At 35.3% G+C, this 19,166-nt stretch overlaps 3 protein-coding genes across 8 annotated transcripts in view; all 3 read right to left on the minus strand.

Annotated features, from left to right (window-relative positions):
- Orc6 (Origin recognition complex subunit 6) overlaps window positions 1-19,166 on the minus strand; it is a 213,059-nt gene that overhangs the window by 139,977 nt on the left and 53,916 nt on the right. The gene's annotated exons all lie outside the window — the stretch shown is intronic.
- Window positions 2,083-3,912, minus strand: AsnRS-m (asparagine--tRNA ligase, mitochondrial). Its single transcript, XM_073990240.1, has 4 exons — window positions 3,653-3,912; window positions 3,377-3,584; window positions 3,079-3,305; window positions 2,083-3,020 (listed from the first exon to the last, which is right to left on the minus strand). Exons 1-4 carry the CDS (start codon window positions 3,740-3,742, stop codon window positions 2,160-2,162), a joined length of 1,386 nt encoding a protein of 461 aa, XP_073846341.1. The 5' UTR covers window positions 3,743-3,912; the 3' UTR covers window positions 2,083-2,159.
- Fatp2 (Fatty acid transport protein 2) overlaps window positions 13,828-19,166 on the minus strand; it is a 130,962-nt gene continuing 125,623 nt past the window's right edge. For all 6 annotated transcript variants that reach the window (XM_073990232.1, XM_073990233.1, XM_073990234.1 and 3 more), the window contains 3 exons: window positions 17,202-17,825; window positions 16,908-17,109; window positions 13,828-15,515 (listed from right to left, as the gene is read on the minus strand). In XM_073990232.1, the coding sequence (XP_073846333.1) occupies window positions 14,574-15,515; window positions 16,908-17,109; window positions 17,202-17,825 (1,768 nt within the window). In that variant the 3' untranslated portion in view covers window positions 13,828-14,573. The remainder of the gene's footprint in view (window positions 15,516-16,907; window positions 17,110-17,201; window positions 17,826-19,166) is intronic.

The following is a 19,166-nucleotide window of genomic DNA, read 5'->3' on the forward strand; positions in this document are numbered from 1 at the left end:
AAAATTAAAATTTTTATAAGTGAAAATAATTTCCACTTAAGCACAACGTTAATGTAGGTTAAGAAAGACTTTTAACTTTTTAACTTTTTTTGTAGTTGACGGTATGAGCTTCACTAAACCAAATGAACGAGAAAATCTAAAAAATTCTAGATGAAACCTTGGTAATGATTTCAACTAACGTTTCTATTCCAAAAAAAATGTTGGTAAAAGCATAAAAATAAATAAGGGTAGAACGTCAATTGGCTGATAGATAATTCGCATACGTTCACGCATATTGTTCACAGAGGTCGCCGTACTGAGCCGTTAAAATTTAAATGCAAAAGAAAAATTAATAAAAAAAAATAGCTATTGCAAGAAAAATCCATAGTCAATGCAAGCGCCATTACAAAGAAGAATGTTGCGGAACAATTAAATAGTTGTGTGCGTACACCAGATGAATGGCACAGAGTATGGACCCATTTTAAATCCAAACTAATGAAAAAATGTCTCAAAATAAGAAGAACATTACAGCTACAGGAGGTGGACCATCACAAGAAATATCTTTGTCGTCGATGGAGCAAGCGGTAGCAGACTTACTGCAAATTAATATGGTTTCAAATCCTGCAGGTGCGATCTACGGAATTGAAGAGACATGGGATGATAATAACAGTGAAATTGGACAAATGAAAAACCTCAAAATGAAGTAGAAATTGACAACGTACTTGCCAATCCCACGGCAGCGGGTTCTTTCGGGATTGACCCGAAACCATAGTGTTTCGGTTAGCGGCTGCCAACCCAGCATGAAACCTATGCTTCTACGTAGGTTTTTATGCTGCTACAACAACAACGTACTTGCCAACAAAACGTTTAAACTAAAATATCCTTTTCTATTCAGATATAAATGGCGAACATCTTCCTTTTGGTCCCATTATATTTAGTCAATGCATCCGACAACGCCCGGGAAATTTGTTTTTGAATAAAAATAGTTTTTATTTTGACGCTTTTCCTCTTCTGTTAATTTGAAAACAATCCAAATTTTACACAGTTTTTTCCTCTGTTAACTCCAGAACTTCACTTAATACCTTTGACCATGTGGGCTGAGCCATCCCGAGGTTAAAGTCATTGACATGGGATTTTTGAAAGCTTCCTTCTGCAAAAAATCTTAAAGGTGCACACACTTTAAGCAGTGGCTGTATTGCTGTTGATCTGTGGGTTTTTTTAAAGACATTTTTAATGCCTCTACTATATAAATAACAGCGTCTTTTGGAAGCCGAATATATGCTTTAAACCTAAAAAATTAACAATTATTTTGATGAATGTTGGAAACCAAACACCTCACAATACTGATGGCAATTCTAAAGGATGATAGATGCTACGTTAACTATATTTTCTTCACTATCATCAAAAAATAGTTCCACTGAGCTTATCATTTTAGAAAACTACAACTTTTGTGTACAACTTGCTCTGATATTTTCTTCAAATCAAAACAAAAAACGCTCCGCTTCATCACCGATAACTTGTTATGGACGATTATTTTCTATCGCTTTACGTAGAACAATTTTTAAATTTTGTCGCAGAGACGATTGACGACGCGACGGAATCGACCCATTATTTCCCCTTAGATGGTTCAGAATCGAAATTATCAGACCAATCTTAAATATCAACTCCGCGTGAGTTTTCTCACTTTCTCCCTTAAGTTGATAAGGAAAAACTCACGGGGAGTTTACATTCATGTATGTGTAAGCATATTAATATTACCGATTTTTCGGTAACTAAAAAAATGAGTTGGAGAATCACACTACTGAATAACCCCAATAGCCAGCTAAAAGGCGTGGGGTTACTCTCTATTGTGATGCGTAAGGAAAATGAGATACAACGGGTCTCTTATGTTTGGCTTCCCATAAAGGGCCAAATACATACGGTCCGTTGTGCGACGCGTTGCAAACAACAATTACATGAAAAATGTGTAAGTGATTTCAAGTTTGTTCTTGAAGTTTTCATGTGGTTGTTGTAACGCGGTTCTCAACGGACCGGCACATACGGCCCCCTTTAGTTTCCGCTGCTGCTCTGAACATTAACCGTGGGGGATGTTTTCTTCAGGGGTTTCGTGAAAAAATTATTCCTCAACTTTATTTCATACGAAAACCAGTTCAATTTCTCTTCTTAAAACTAAATAACATTTACATTTTACAACTATGGGGATAACGTGGAAAAGGTATAACATCACGAATATTTTTTACACCAGACAACAATTGTAAGAAGCGTTCGAAACCCATACCAAATCCGGCCGTTGGTATGCCACCATATTTACGCAATTCCAAATACCATTCAAGGCCCTGTGGTAAATGTGGATGATTTCTTAAACGCGATTCATCATTTTCACGCAAACTACCACCACACAGTTCTCCCACCGAGGGCATTAACAGATCGAGGGCATGTACTATGGATGGGTCTGTGCGGGATTGCTTCATATAGAATGGTTTTTGTAGTGATGGCCAGTCTATGACAAATACAGGCGCCTTACAATGTTCCACTAAAAATAATTCTTGTTCTTTGGAAAATCCCTCATCCGGTGTTATGGCAGTTTTAAATTTGTCCTTATTCTTTAGTACTATATCCAAAGCTTCTTTGTAGTCCAGAGTTATCCATGGGTTTTCCAACCAATCCAATACTTGTTTATCACCTAAAGCTTTTTTCTGACAAAATTCCAAATCCTCGGAACTTGTTTCCACAACGTGTTGCGAAATGCTTTTGATCATTTTCTCCACGAATGTGCAAAGTTGAGGTAATTCTTCAATATAAGTCATTTCAGCTTCGAACATATAAAATTCAGATAAATGCAATGGTGATTTTGTGTTTTCTGCTCTAAATGCAGGACCAAAGCAATAGGTGTTTCCCAGGCCATAGGACATTGATTCCAAATGCAATTGCCCAGAGACAGTGAGAAAAACTTTGGAGTCAAAGTAACTATTCTCCAGAGGAACATCAGGGCGTGACATTTGTTTTAATAAGCCTTGGGAATCTGGACGTAATGTAAAAACCTAAAATTACTTGATTTATATTGACTTTTTACAGTTTACTCAATATTAATTTACTTACCTCTCCAGCACCTTCACAATCATTTGTAGTAATAATTGGGGTATGAATTTGTACGAAGTCATTGTTATCCATAAAGTCGTGTAAAGCTTTTTGAGCCTTATGTCTGAGCCTCATTGCAGCCGCAACATAATCTACACGCGAACGTAAATGTAGATAATCTCTTACATACTCGGGGGCATGTTGTTGTTTTGGTGAAAATGGAAATCCCTCTGTCAGGTGGCCATCAACTAATGTTTAAAAAGACATTCACTAGATAAAGACAGTGAACATAAAATTCTCCTGTGTATAATATAATTACCCAACATCTCAACTTCATCGGCATGTAGCTCATAATGACCGTGGGGAGCAAGTTGAACTTTTCCAATGGCTTTGATAAGGCTACCAGCAGTCAAGGCTTTTGTGGCATCGTTCTTGGGAACTACAATTTGAAATTTTTGAGTTGTTGAACCATCGTTAATGTCCAGAAAGATGTTGTTCTTTAACCGCCGTATATTCTTTATCCAGCCCTTTAGTTGAGATAGTCGAAGGTATGAGGTAACGTTAAAAATTAAAAATGCAAAATTTCAATACTTACCCTCACTCCTAGTGAATCTCCTGGTTGCTTCGTTTTGCTCACGCTATTTATACGCTGAAACGTGCTATTAAATCTTCTGAATAATAGCATTTTAATTTATTATTTTATTAAATTAATTAAAATTAAATTAATCTATGAATAAAAAAGCAAAGCCGCAAAAAAAGCTGATCATTGTTTACGTTAATTTACGCTTAAATAAAACTGTCAAACAACATTAGGTCGGTCTGGATAACAAAAATTTGGGCATAAGATGAATGTGGCTGGACTCAGAAAAATTTTGTCCACAGAAGCCAGGTATGGGCAGTTGTGGAAATTTAGAGTGTGATTCAAATGTTAAAAAAAATGTTGCAGGTGTTCTGATGTACTATTTTTTATTTTGTGTTGTGAAGAATGGTGTTTGTATGTATTTTTAATTTTAAATGGGCATAATAGTACGGTTACACTTCAGTTTTTTGTCGGGTTAACCCACTTCGAGAGAATTTATTTGACGTTTGCGCTATGGAATTGACGTTTGAAATCCAAACCCACTGGGTTAATCCGGTTAAGTGTAACCATGGTTTAATAAGAAAGGTTAGCCAAAGCTTTATGTCAATTTAAATTTTTTCATTCGAGTATTCCTAAAACTTCAAAACAATATAAACAAACTGTGTATGTCTGTGTGGTGTTTGAATAATATGCCAAACAATTTTAAAAACAATAGAATTCAATCATGGTATAAGTAAAGAGGTAGATTTAAATGAAAAAAAATCTATAGAACCCTTGTTTTTCCTGAATTCATAAAACTTCAAAATTAGTAAACAAAAAGGCAACAAGTGGGTTTGTTTACAAAATACCAATTTTGAGCATTTTATAAAAAACGCGAAAAATGAATGAAGGGCCAAGGTTTCTCCACATAATCGAGTTGTGGATATGATAAAATGTTTGTTTCAATAATAAGCTGAAGGATTTCTTCCACACAAATGTTCTAAAAACAAATTTGAAAATCATTGACTTCGATTGTTTTTAAAATTGTTGGCATATTATTCAAACATCACACACACATACAAAGATTGTGTATATTCCCAGCAAACCAATCGTACCGATATCGTAACGAAATCGGAACAAATTTCGGACGTTACGTCCGATATCTGATCCGAATTCGTAACGATATCTTAACGAAAGTTGTATGAAGTGGTTGATTTCGGTCAGAATTCGCAACGAAATCGGAAGAAAATACTTGGGAAATTCGGAATTCGAATTTCTTCCTCCGAATTTTCGTACAGATTTCTGAACGATTTCGGAATAATGTCGTATGAAAATCTGAGGTACCTTCCGAACTTTCGTAAAATTTCTGAACAATTTTGGAATAATATCGTATGATTATCGAAGGAAAAAATTTTTCTCTGATGCCTCTTTTTTATTGATAAATTTTCTTTGTTATGTTTTTATTGGAAGATTATAGCTCTGTTCCTTTACGTGCAAGAATCTTCAAGTTTTACAACTTTTTACTCGAAAAGCGTTCCTTTACTTCAGACACCATACAATTAATATGGAAGCAGATTACAACTTTTGCTACTTTTGCCGGTTTTACCACTTTCAAATGTAAAGGAACAGACCATATAATTTCAAAGATATCTAATGATTTTCACTGTTGTTATCAATTTGTAATTATAGTAGAACAATGTAAACTTTGTGTACGAATATCCCAGCAAACCAAATGTCGGATGTCCGACATATCGAAACAATTTCGGAAGCAAAATCGTTCAGATTTCGTATCGATTTCTATACGATTTTTCGTAGGGGAATTCGTTCAGATTTAGTTCCGATTTCGGAGAAAACGTCGGAAGTAAATTTCCTTCGAATTTGCTAATGTTTTTCTTCCGATTTCGTTACGAATTCGGAACGATATGTCGGAAACAAATTTCCCTTCGCACAACAACCACCTTTTGTATATATTTAACAAGCAACATTTTAGTTTGTTGTCGAAAAACAAAATGGTTGGTTATAAAATTCGCATATACATTTTTTAAATATTTTAAATATAAATGCAATATATAATAATTCAAGCTAGTGCTGATAGACTCAACATATTCGTACACAAAGTTTACATTGTTCTACTATAACTACAAAATGATAACAACAGTGAAAATCATTAGATATCTTTGAAATTATAATCTTCCAATAAAAAACATAACAAAGAAAATTATCAATAAAAAATTGGCATCAGAAAAAATTGTTTCCTTCAATAATCATACGAAATTATTCCAAAATCGTTCAGAAATCTTTACGAAAGTTCGGAAGGAACCTCAGATTTTCATACGACATTATTCCGAAATCGTTCAGAAATCTGTACGAAAATTCGGAGGAAAAAATTCGAATTCCGAATTTCCCAAGGATTTTCTTCCGATTTCGTTGCGAATTCTGATCGAAATCGATCCGATTTCACTCCGACATTTCGTTCCGAAATTATGTCAACCACTCCATACAACTTTCGTTAAGATATCGTTACGATTTCGGATCAGATATCGGACGTAACGTCCGAAATTTTTTCCGATTTCGTTACGATATCGGTACGATTGGTTTGCTGGGATGTTGTGTCTATCAGCACTAGCTTGAATTATTATATGTTGCATTTATATTTAAAATATTTAAAAATTGTATATGCGAATTTTAAAACCAAACATTTTGTTTTCCGACAACAAACTAAAATGTTACTTGTTAGATATATACAAAAGGTGGTTGTTGTGCGAAGGGAAAATTGTTTCCGACATATCGATCCGAATTCGTAACGAAATCGGAAGAAAAACATTAGCAAATTCGAAGGGAAATTTACTTCCGACGTTTTCTCCGAAATCGGAATGAAATCTGAACAAATTCCCCTACGAAAAATCGTATAGAAATCGATACGAAATCTGAACGATTTTGCTTCCGAAATTGTTTCGATATGTCGGACATCCGACATTTGGTTTGCTGGGTCGTTTTGACGTTTTAGGAACAGTCGAAAGAAAAAAAAATTAAATTGACAGGAAGCTTTAGCTAACCTTTATTATATGCCATTTAGATATGACACCATTAGCCGGATTTAGCCCATTATCAGGTTTTATTTGCTAAATCCAGCCAAAATCTACCAGATTTCCCATACAAAAATAAATCCCCGTATTGAGTGGATTTGTTTTAAATCTGGCATAAATCCTCGTATACAACTCTGTTTTTTGCAACATGTTGCTAGAAAATACAAAAACTTGCAAGCTGGCACAAGAAACAAGGTAGATGCATCGGTGAATTGCTACACTAAAAATAATTTAAAATGTAAAAATTTGTAAACAAGACGGAAAAATTAAATTTGTTTTGATGTACAAAGTTGATTTTAATCAACCAAGACTAATATTTATAATGTCTAAACGATAAAATAATTCGTTTATTTATTTTAGATGGGCAAACTGCGATAAAATAATTCTTTAATTGCTCTTTAGTTAGCATTAGTAGCATAATGTGCTAACATTTTCAGTATTAAACAATAAATTTGTAATTTGACGTATGTTTTTTGAGACGAATTCAATTTACAAAAAATTCTTTTGACGTTTCAAATTCGTTCAGATGGGCTGATGCATCTACCTTGGTAATTGTGCTATGAACAAAAATCAGCTGACTGCTATTTAAATCCTCCAAAATGTATATCTAAATGCAATGAGATTTGTACTGGATTTATTAAATCCAGTCGAGGATTTATGGCTAGTCCAAATGAACTATTATTAAACCATGGAATTCAATGATTTTGAATATTATTTTTAGACCATTTGTATGGAAGAAATTCGTCAGATTTGCATTGAAACAGTCATTTTATCATATTCACAACTCGATTATGTGGAGAAAACTTAACACTTCATTCATTTTACGCGTTTTTTATAAAATGCTCAAAAAATGCATTGTAAACAAACCCAGCAAACCAAATGTCGGATGTCCGACATATCGGAACAATTTCGGAAGCAAAATCGTTGAGATTTCGTATCGATTTCGATACGATTTTTCGTAGGGGAATTCGTTCAGATTTCGTTCCGATTTCGGAGAAAATGTCGGAAGTAAATTTCCCTTCGAATATGCTAATGTTTTTCTTCCGATTTCGTTACGAATTCGGATCGATATGTCGGAAACAAATTTCCCTTCGCACAACAGCCACCTTTTGTATATATCTAACAAGCAACATTTTAGTTTGTTGTCGAAAAACAAAATGGTTGGTTATAAAATTCGCATATACATTTTTTTAAATATTTTAAATATAAATGCAACATATATGGCCTGTTCCCGTACTTTATAAAGTGGTAAAAGTCGTAAAAGTTGTAAAAGTCGTAAACGATTTTCATATAAATTTTGTCTAGGGAAACGCAAAATGTGTAAAAGTGGTAAAAATTGTAAAAACTTTTTAGTTCTGGAACAGAGCTATAATAATTCAAGCTAGTGCTGATCATGGTACAAATACACAGGTAGCCGCATCGGCAATTGTTGGCAACATAAGATGTCAAAATTTGACATCAATTCAATGCAATTGACACATTATGTTACCATCAGCTGGCATGATAATGCTACCTGTATTATTGTACCATGGTGCTGATAGACTCAACATATTCGTACACAAATGTTCTGTTCCAGAACCTGCAAGAATCTACACATTTTTACACCGATAACAATTTTTCCTTTATGTTATCGAAAAAAATAGTAAAAATGTGTAGATACTTGGAGTTCGGGAACATACCAAAAGTTTACATTGTTCTACTATAACTACAAAATGATAACAACAGTGAAAATCATTAGATATCTTTGAAATTATAATCTTCCAATAAAAAACATAATAAAGAAAATTTATCAATAAAAGAGAGGCATCAGAAAAAATTTTTTCCTTCGATAATCATACGAAATTATCCCAAAATCGTTCAGAAATCTTTACGAAAGTTCGGAATGTACCTCAGATTTTCATACGACATTATTCCGAAATCGTTCAGAAATCTGTACGAAAATTCGGAGGAAAAAATTCACATTCCGAATTTCCCAAGGATTTTCTTCCGATTTCGTTGCGAATTCTGACCGAAATCGATCCGATTTCGCTCCGACATTTCGTTCTGAAATTATGTCAACCACTTCATACAACTTTCGTTAAGATATCGTTACGATTTCGGATCAGATATCGGACGAAGCGTCCGAATGTTGTTCCGATTTCGTTACGATATCGGTACGATTGGTTTGCTGGGAACCCACTTATTGCTTAATTTTGAAGTTTTAGGAATTCAGGAAAGCGAGGGTTCTATAGATTTTTTTCATTTAAATCTACCTCTTTACTTATACCATGAGTGTAACCGGGGAATTAGGCCGTATTTATATGATAGCTTTTTGAATGGTTAACCTTCTTAATGAGGATTTATTTATAATGTCATTTCACCAATGTAATGGGCAACCTGCGAATGAAAATTGGAAAGTTATTAAAAAGAGATATACATATAATTCAGTAAATATTCCTAGCCTTAAATGTCATTCAAAATCTTCTTGAAATCACAAATTGGAAAGTTCTTCGAAGTTTTCCTGATGCCCGTAATTTCTATCCCTAGGTAACCGGATAGGTAGCTACCTATTGGTAATTTCTACGTGCCATATACCGAGGCGTGTAAATTTTGAAAACATGTGGTAACATTGGTGATTTTCATTTTCATTTACGATTTCGTAAAAACATTGTCACATATAAGTGTTTTACAATTTTTAACGCATTGGCAATGATCAACCAGGCAAAATCCTTGGTGTAAGTAACACGGCCGTTTTCGACCCGGTAACGTTACCTATGGATTGAAATTATGAAATGTTGCTTACACGGGGTATATCTATGAACTCATAGATAACTACGCGTAGAAATTGCGGGCATGAGTGTCTTCTAGCTCGGTGAGTACTCCACAAAGTCCACGTTTCTAGTCCATCGAATTCTTTTTTATACTAAAGGTCAAAACTCACTCAGCTCGTCCCTTAAGTTTTCTGCTTACCACTAAAGACCTCGGCACATAAGTGGATTTCTGGCTTAATCCATTATGTTGCATGTTCTTCCGGCTTTATGTCAAAAGTCAAAGCATACGAAAATCGTGTTTCAGTACACATTCAGCCGCGTAGAGATGCGGCAACTCTGTGTGCTGTAATACGATTTTCGTATGCTTTGACTTTTGACTTAAAGCCGGAAGAACATGCAACTTAATGAATTAAATCCTCTAATGTGACGAGGCCTTAACCATGGCGCTAAGACTGCCAAGTACAGCCATAGTAATTTTAGCTACCACAGTCCTATCTACATTTTTTATATCAAACTAGCGGACCCGGCGAACTTCGTCTCGCTATTAAGGAATAAAATTTCATACAAAAACTCAATTTTCGATTTTTCCAATTTCCCGACTTTTCCAGAGAGATTTTCCAAAATTTTCTTCCGTAAAGACCTTCTCCTCGAAAATATGAATAACTGACAAAAAATTTTACAGAAATCGGCCTAGCCGTTCTCATTTTATGAATTACTATACATTTTTTACACCATTTTTATATATATATACTAGCGGACCCGGCGAACTTCGTCTCGCTATTAAGGAATAAAATTTCATACAAAAACTCAATTTTCGATTTTTCCAATTTTCCGACTTTTCCAGAGAGATTTTCCAAAATGTTCCTCCGTAAAGACCTTCTCCTCGAAAATACGAATAACTGACAAAAAATTTTACAGAAATCGGCCTAGCCGTTCTCATTTTATGAATTACTATACATTTTTACACCATTTTTATATATATAGATAAGATAGTATTTTTCAAGGTCACCGACGAAGCTATAAATACATCGTGTCTACCACTTAGGGCGGCCTGTGTCTCCTCCTCTCTATGTCGATCCACTGCATCATTGATGTGGCGCCCAATTAAAGAATGGAGCCTTCACACAGTTACTAAACTTGCTAGTTTTTTTACCACTCTTTGCTCGAAAAGCGTTTCCTTACGTCAAAATAAATTCAAGCCGAAAACACATCCAACGTTTCAGTAAAGTTGGACTTCATTTAATATACATCGAATTTTTCTTTATTCTTTTATCAGAAATGGCGCCCAACTTTACTGAAACGTTGGATGTGTTTTCAGCTTCAGTAGACATGAGAATGAAACTACTATTTAATCTAATGCTAGGTTTACATTTACGAAATCCACTCGATTTCAACTGTCAATTCCATTGCTTAAACGTCAAATGAAATCGAATGGATTTCAGATGAGTTTTCATTTGACGTATACGCAAAGGAATTGACAGTTGAAATCGAGTGGATTTCGTAAATGTAAACCAAGCATAAGAACACCTATGAATACCTGCAGGCTTGTATTGTCCTTTATCCGTGCACTGTAAAGGCCTGGGTACATAAGCAGCCTCGCCTGATTGCCTGGCTTTTCTGCTTCATTTCTGACATAACAAAAATAAAATAATAAAGAAGGCCGAGTAAATTTCGAACTGGGTAGCCCTTTTCTATTTTTTTCTTTTATCAGAAGCAAGCAAGGTTAGCAGACGAAGCAGCTTATGTACACAGGCCTTTAGACTGGTACGCCAGCTTTTTAGCAAACATGTTTAGCTTTCGCTTTTCTTCCAGAAACACACAAATCGTTATACCTAGAATATATAAATCTACTTTTGAGAAATCATTCTTAATACGTGTTTTAAGATTATGGAATTATTTACCTGCTGAACTGAGACTTTTTTCAGAGTCCAATAATGTTTTGCGGTTAAAATTGTTGAATCATTTTGGATTTCGACGTTAATAGCCGGTTTATATTATAGTTTTTTGCAGGGTTAACCTTCTTGATGAGGATTTATTTGACGTATACCCAATGAAAATTACATTTAAAACCAAGTGGGTTTGTTGAATCCTGTTATATATACATAAACGTACTGTAATATAGACTTACTTCATATGGTGGTGGTTTTTTCTATCTTTTTTTGCTTTTACTATATTATTATTTTTTGTCTTGCATGAAATTTGCTATGTAGGCATTTTAATAATTTAACCCTGCTTTTGGGTAAAGTCTATGGTATCAAATGACTTCTGTCGTGTTTGGTTGCACAAGTGCAACTTGACGTCCAATTATAATTATAATCAACGAATTTTGATAAATTGCGTTTATAAGCAATTTCTACTTGGAATTTAATATTGAATACTGTTAATACTTAATATTGGCCTTGAAGGCTTTTGTATTATAATATAGATTAAATAAATAAAGAAGAAAAGGGCAAACTAGTTCGAAATTGGCTCGGCCTTTTTTATTCTTTTATTTTATGTTATGTCAGAAATGAAACAGGAAAGCAAGGCAACCAGGCGATGCAGCTTATGTAACCAGCCTTTAAGGCCTGCGTACATAAGCTGCCTCGCCTGCTTGTCTGGTTGCTTCTGATAAAAGAATAAAAAAGAAAAGGGCAACCCAGTCTGAAATTTGTTCGGCCTTAACCCTGCCTTTACACTTGACAGGACAGTTGAGTTCATGTATTGATTGTCAAAAACCCAAAACTTGCCTGTGTGACGTAGGCGTCCAAACAACTGCAAAAACAGTTGTAAAATTATGAATGAAAATCACCGATTTATTTTCGTCTTCCGTTCAAATTTTTTGTTTTTGTGCATATTCTGTTGTTTTCAGCACATTTGAATTATCATCTCACTTCTTTTTCACAAAAATGTCAAAAATTTGTCAACCCGGCTGTCTGTGAAAAACTGATGGACAGCTGAGAGACAAACGACAAATGTATGCATGTGTTAGTAAATCAGAGTTGTATTTGAAGACAAACTGTCTGGTGTAAATGCCTAGTAAAGGCCTGCGTACATAAGTTGCCTCGCCTGGTTGCCTTGCTTTCCTTCTTCATTTCTGACATAATAAAAATAAAAGAATAAAGCCCTAGACACATCCAACGTTTGAGTAAAGATTTGTGTCATTTCTGGTAGAAGAATAAAGATAAATTGAAACTTGGCAGCACTTTGGCCTTTATTCATCTACCAGAAATGGCACTAAACTTTACTCAAACGTTGGATGTGTTTAGGCCTTAAAGAGGGCCGAGCAAATTTCGAACTGGGTTGCCCTTTTCTTTTTTATTCTTTTATCAGAAGCAAGCAAGGTAAGCAGGCAAGGCAGCTTATGTACTCACCCCTTTAAAGGCCTGCGTACATAAGCTGCTCTGCCTGATTGCCTTGCTTTCCTGCTTCATTTTTGACATAATAAAAATAAAAGAATAAAGAAGGCCGAGGAAATTTCGAACTAGGCTGCCCAACGCAAGCAGGCGAGGCAGCTTATGTACCCAGGCTTTTAAAGGCCTAGACACAAAAGATGCATGGCATTCTTGCTTAAGTCATATCTGGTAAATGAGTAAGGACCAAGTTCGACCTAATTCAAATGTGATTCTGAAATCTTTTCATTAGGTCGAACTTGGTCTTTAGTCTTTTATCAGATATGACTTCAGCAAGAATGCCATGCTTCTTATGTGTCGAGGCCTTAATGGCCCCGGCACATTCGGTCCGTTGTGAGTCGGGCGGAACCAATTAATTGTCGATGCGTCAACACAACAAGATGTTTTTGCTTGCTTGGATGCTATAAGCAAAACCATCCAAATCGCCATCTTGTGGATAGGTACATGTCGCCCAGATATGTGATGAAAGATCTTCATGATATAAAGAGAGGTCCAAAGATATAAAAGAAAACCTCTAGATCAATCGACACACCACGCAATTTGAATAGTTTTCATACAGATGCAGCAGCGGAGGCTAAAAGAGCGTCTCGGAAAATACCGTCCGCTCTCTAGTGCAGTGGACGTTTTGCGAGTAGACTTTAGCAAAACTTGAAGATGTGTGCACATAAAAGAAGAATTTATCATCATAAAACTCATCTATAGACGTTACCCAAATTTAGACTAAACGTCGAAAATTTGTCAAAGTTTGTTTACTATAACCAGTTGACCAGTTTTCCAACTTTTTGCAAAAAAAGTTTTCGGTATTCCAAAATCTAGTTACATTTTCCAAATTTAAACAAAAATTACGATCTCTTGAAAAAATCATTCCATAATAAATTTCTACGTGCAAATATTAGTTGTGTTCCAGAACCTTTTTTTCAAATATTTTGCTAAAAGGCGTTCCTGCACTTGTGATTTATTCTGATATAATAAAAACAACAGGATTTATTAAAGAAAAATTTTATTTTGTTTTATTTTTAAGATCAGCAGTTTTCTACAATTTTGTCCCACATTGTGTTTTGAATACGTTTTTGTAAAAAATGTGAAGATAAAAAGTTTTAATTTTTATTGATTATTGCATATTGTATTCTAGCCAAAAAAAAAAAACTGTACACATTCTATTTTAGATAATAAAGTTATAGGCAATAATAAAAATACTGCAAACTTAAATCAAACAAAAAATTGAATAAACAAAGTTTAGCATTTTTTCTCAAAAAAATAATCACAATAGAAATCAAAAAGAGTAAAAAATTTACAAAAAAAAAAAATCATATTGTAAAAATATACATACACTTTAGTTTTGTTAACAACATTGGAGGTTAACAAAATAAATGCGCTTAACTTAACATGATACGAATAACTAAATAATAATTTGTTTACATTGTAAAAACAGTACAACTAAATGTCTAATAGTCTCTTCCCCGATACAGTTTAGATCATTAACATACATTTATAAATATTTGACAGGTTTTTTTAACTCCATTTCCGTTCGTAAATAAAACAAAAGGATATATACGGGTTGCAGCCGTTGCGGCCGTCATATTCATCTTCTAACAAAATTCGTCTAACAATTAAATAACAACAAAAACAAAATATAATTTTTGTTTTAGAATTAGGCAATCTATACAATCTATGACGATGATGTTCCATTTGATTGGTGCAAATTATGGTATGGATGTTTTGGGGGGATCTAAAATCTCATTTCGTTGTTACAGATCTTGGCATAGATTTCTTTGGTTAAGAGTTCGTATTTGCCTTTAGGCGTTTGATAATACATAACATCACTAATGACATTGGGATCGTAGCCTTCCTTTTGCAAATCAACCTTACGCAGCTTAAAGGTACCGGTCAAATCAACTTTTGTGAGGAAACGCAAGAACAGAGGGCGGGCATAGGCTGGCAAGACTTTAGCTAAGTTTTCGCTAAATTTATCCAAATCTACTTGACGTTCAGGATCATAGATAGCAGCCATACCAGCACGTCCTTCGGTATTGGGAATAGTAACACCATAGACCACAGTATCTTTGTAACCGGCCACATTACTGACTTGAGCTTCAACTTCACTTGTTGAGACATTTTCACCCTTCCAACGGAAAGTATCACCAGTACGATCCTTAAAGTAGAGATAACCTTTTTCATCAGCCACCAGCACATCACCAGAAATGAAAGCCATATCTCCCTTCTTAAAGACATCACATACAACCTTTTTGGCGGAAGCTTTCTCATCGACATAACCCAAGAATTCTCTTGAAGGATTGCCTTTAATAATTTTACCGATAAATACACCAGGTTCATTGGGTTTACACAATTGACAGAGACCATCAGGACCACGAATTGGTTCGCCAGTATCTGGATCAGCACGAATGATGGAAATGGGATAAACTTGGGGAAGAATGCGTGAAACGAAACCAATAGCACCGACAGTGTTATCGTGATTCATAATATTGGCATTGCCTTCGGTGGCACCATAGAATTCACCAACTTGTTTGATACCGAAACGTTCGACGAATTGTGGCCAAATTTGTGGACGTAAACCGTTGCCGAAGACCAAGCGTACACGATGTTTGCGATCGTTCTCCGAGGGTGGTGTAGCCAAAATGTAGCGAGCCATTTCACCAATGTAGTGGGCAACCTGCGAACGAAAATTGGAAAGTTAGTAAAAAGAGATATATGTATATTCTTCAGTGAATGTTCCTAGCCTTAAATGTCATTAAAAATCGTCTTGAAATCATAAATTGGAAAGTTCTTCGAAGTTTTCCTGAGTGTCTTCTAGCTCGGTGAGTACTCCCCAAAGTCCACGTTTCTAGTCCATCGAATTCTTTTTTATACTAAAGGTCAAAACTCACTCAGCTCGTCCCTTAAGTTTTCTGCTTACCACTAAAGACCTCGGCACATAAGTGGATTTCTGGCTTAATCCATTATGTTGCATGTTCTTCCGGCTTTATGTCAAAAGTCAAAGCATACGAAAATCGTGTTTCAGCACACATTCAGCCGCCTAGAAATGAGGCAACTCTGTGTGCTGTAACACGATTTTCGTATGCTTTGACTTTTGACCTAAAGCCGGATGAACATGCAACTTAATGAATTAAATCCTCTAAAGTGACGAGGCCTTAACCATGGCGCTAACACTGCCAAGTACAGCCATAGGTCACCGACGAAGCTATAAATACATCGTGTCTACCACTTAGGGCGGCCTGTGTCTCCCCCTCTCTATGTCGATCCACTGCATCATTGATGTGGCGCCCAATTAAAGCATGGAGCCTTCTCACAGTTACCAAAATTGCTAGTTTTTTTAGCACTCTTTGCTCGAAAAGCGTTTCCTTACGTCAAAATAAATTCAAACCGAAAACACATCCAACGTTTCAGTAAAGTTGGACTTTATTTCAAATAGATCGAATTTTTCTTTATTCATTTATCAGAAATGGCGCCCAACTTTACTGGAACGTTTTGTCGTTTATCCGTACACAGTAAAGGCCTGTGTACATAAGCAGCCTCGCCTGATTGCCTTGCTTTCCTGCTTCATTTCTGACATATAAAAATAAAAGAATAAAGATGGCCGAGCTAATTTCGAACTGGGTTGCCCTTTTCTTTTTTATTCTTTTATCAGAAACAAGCAAAGCAAGCAGGCGAGGCAGCTTATGTACCCAGGTTTTTAGTGCCAACATCTATTGTGTTCCTCTTACTCAAAAGTCATACAGAGCCTGCTCCTATAAATTTCCCCGAAGGAAAATAAAATTTTCTTCGTTCAACTTCCTTCTTAAAAGGCGTTTGCATTAGAGCTTTTTGTTGGGTTAACCTACTTTATGAAGATTTATTTTGAAGTATACGCAATGGAATTGACATTTGAAACTCAATGGGTTTATCAAATCCGGTTATATGCAAACGCTCTATTAAAGCGTATTTACATAAAAATATGTTAAAGTAAAACGCGTCATTCTGTTGTCGGCTATCCAGGATTCTGATAGTCCTATAAAGACTTCTTCCAAATTCTTTGATAGCCCTCCGACAAAAAATATATACTTACGGTAGCATTAAATTTAACACAATCAGCAAAGTAACCCGAAGCGGAGAACTTCTTGCGAATAGCCACAGTGGAACCAAACAATATACCCTGGCCCATACTCATAATACCGCCAGCGGTGTGATACAAAGGCAACGGGGTATAGAAGACATCCTTTTGTTGGAAACGCAGGGTGAAGTGAATACCAGCAGCAATAAACAAGTAACTGAAATTTGCAATAAAAAACAACAAAAGATTACAAAATATTAGTAAATGCAATAACAACAAAAGAAAACGCCAGCACACAATTATACTAACCGTGAGTGAGAGATAACGGCAGCCTTGGGTAAACCTGTTGTACCTGATGTATAAATATACACCAATTTATCGTGATGTGATGGACTTTCAGCAGAGGCGGGTAATTTATCTTTGCATGCGGCATCCAATAATGTTGCCAAGTCCTTGGCAGTACCACTTACAGGAGCCCGTAGTTCATTATTATATTGATAAAGGGCGATATTTGAGGGTAAATCTTTTAAAATGAATTCCACAGCCTCTGTGAAACTTTCACCATAAATAAGGGCGGAACATTTGGCCACTGTAATACTGTGCAATAGGGATGGTCCACGTAGGTTTGTGTTGATCAATGGTGTAATGACACCAATTTTCGATAGACCCAACCATGTACCTACAAATTCAGCACGATTTTCCATTAACAAAGCCACTACGTCACCTTTCTTATAGCCATGGCTATGGAAAACATTGGCAATACGATTGGAATATTCGTTCAATTGACGGAATGTCCATGATTGAGTTTCGCTGACAATGACTAATTTATCGGGATTCTTTGATACATTTGCATGGAAGATATCGGCAATGGTCATATTTTTCTTCTCATATTTCTTGATGAGGTGCAAGAGCTTAATGTAAGCAAAGAGGGCACTGGAAAGAAGATAGAGGAGAGATATTTATTTCATTAGTTTAAAGCAATTTGTTAAAATATAATAAAAATACTTTGGATATCAACTTGATGTGTGGCCGTGTGACTTCAATCGTAGAGTTTTCACCAAGATCTATTTGACATGTCACGTAATGTGCACAACAACTCTATTTTAACCGAAAATTCTTCACGCTGTCAAAATGTTTGTTTACGTTTTCATACAATTAAGTTGAAAACACATCCAACGTTTGAGTGAAGTTTTGTGTCATTTCTGGTAGAAGAATAAAAGACAAAGTGCTGCCAAGTTTTCAAATTTTCATTATTCTTCTACCAGAAATGACACAAAACTTTACTGAAACGGTGTGTTGTGTTTTCAGCTTAATGCACTTCACTTCAACAAAGTTGGGCGCCATATTTAATAAAAGAATAAAAGATCAGGGCTAAGATACATCGAATTTTTATATATTCTTTTATCAGAAATGACTTGCAAATTTGCTGAAACATTAGGTGTGTTCGTTCACTCAATAATTTGTACAAGTCCAGCTACTTATTGTAAACGACTTAAGGGCTGCGTACATAAGCTGCCTTGCTTAATTCTGATAAAATAATAAAAAAGGCAACCCAGTTTGAAATTTGCTCGGCCTTCTTTATTCTTTTTTTTATTATTTCAGAAATAAAGCAGGAAAGCAAGACAACCAGGCGAAGCAGCTTATGCACCCAGGCCTTAAGGTCTTTTGCATTGTACTGTAAAGTAAACGAACAACATCCAGTAACAATTTGTACAATTTTGAGTAAACGAATTGGACGTGTTTTCGGCTTTAGGTGTGCTTAGTCGAAGGTCACACTAGAGTGGTTTCATTGAAACTTTAGGACATTTTTCAAAGAAATAACTCTAGTCTGGACCTGGACCAAGCGAAAATCGCCGAAAATCTAAAATTGATTTTCAAACACCAAACGATCCATAAATCCATTTTCTTGTAATTACAATTTTTATTTAACATCACCTATAAGTTCATCATGTCGATAAATGACTATCGCCTGTGCACATTGACAAGTTTTTACATCCGGTTACAATCATGCAACGTAAACAAATAGTCGCCCATAGACAGACAATTTTGTAGTAATTAACTTTTATGCATCTACACTTAAAAGTTTAAGTATAAAACTTAAGCTTGATTCTCTCCAGATGTGTCATGCAACATTCGATTATGAAATACAATAAGAACATTGTATGTACTACGTACGGCGTATACTTCCCCCAAAAGATTTGCAATCGTGATGTAAAAGAACATACGATAAGGTGGAAGACCGATGGTTAGTTTACAGTGGCGGACAACAAGATC

This window comes from Musca autumnalis, unplaced genomic scaffold, assembly GCF_047663935.1.
Source record: "Musca autumnalis isolate F117 unplaced genomic scaffold, ASM4766393v1 scaffold_5, whole genome shotgun sequence".
Lineage (NCBI taxonomy): Eukaryota > Metazoa > Arthropoda > Insecta > Diptera > Muscidae > Musca > Musca autumnalis.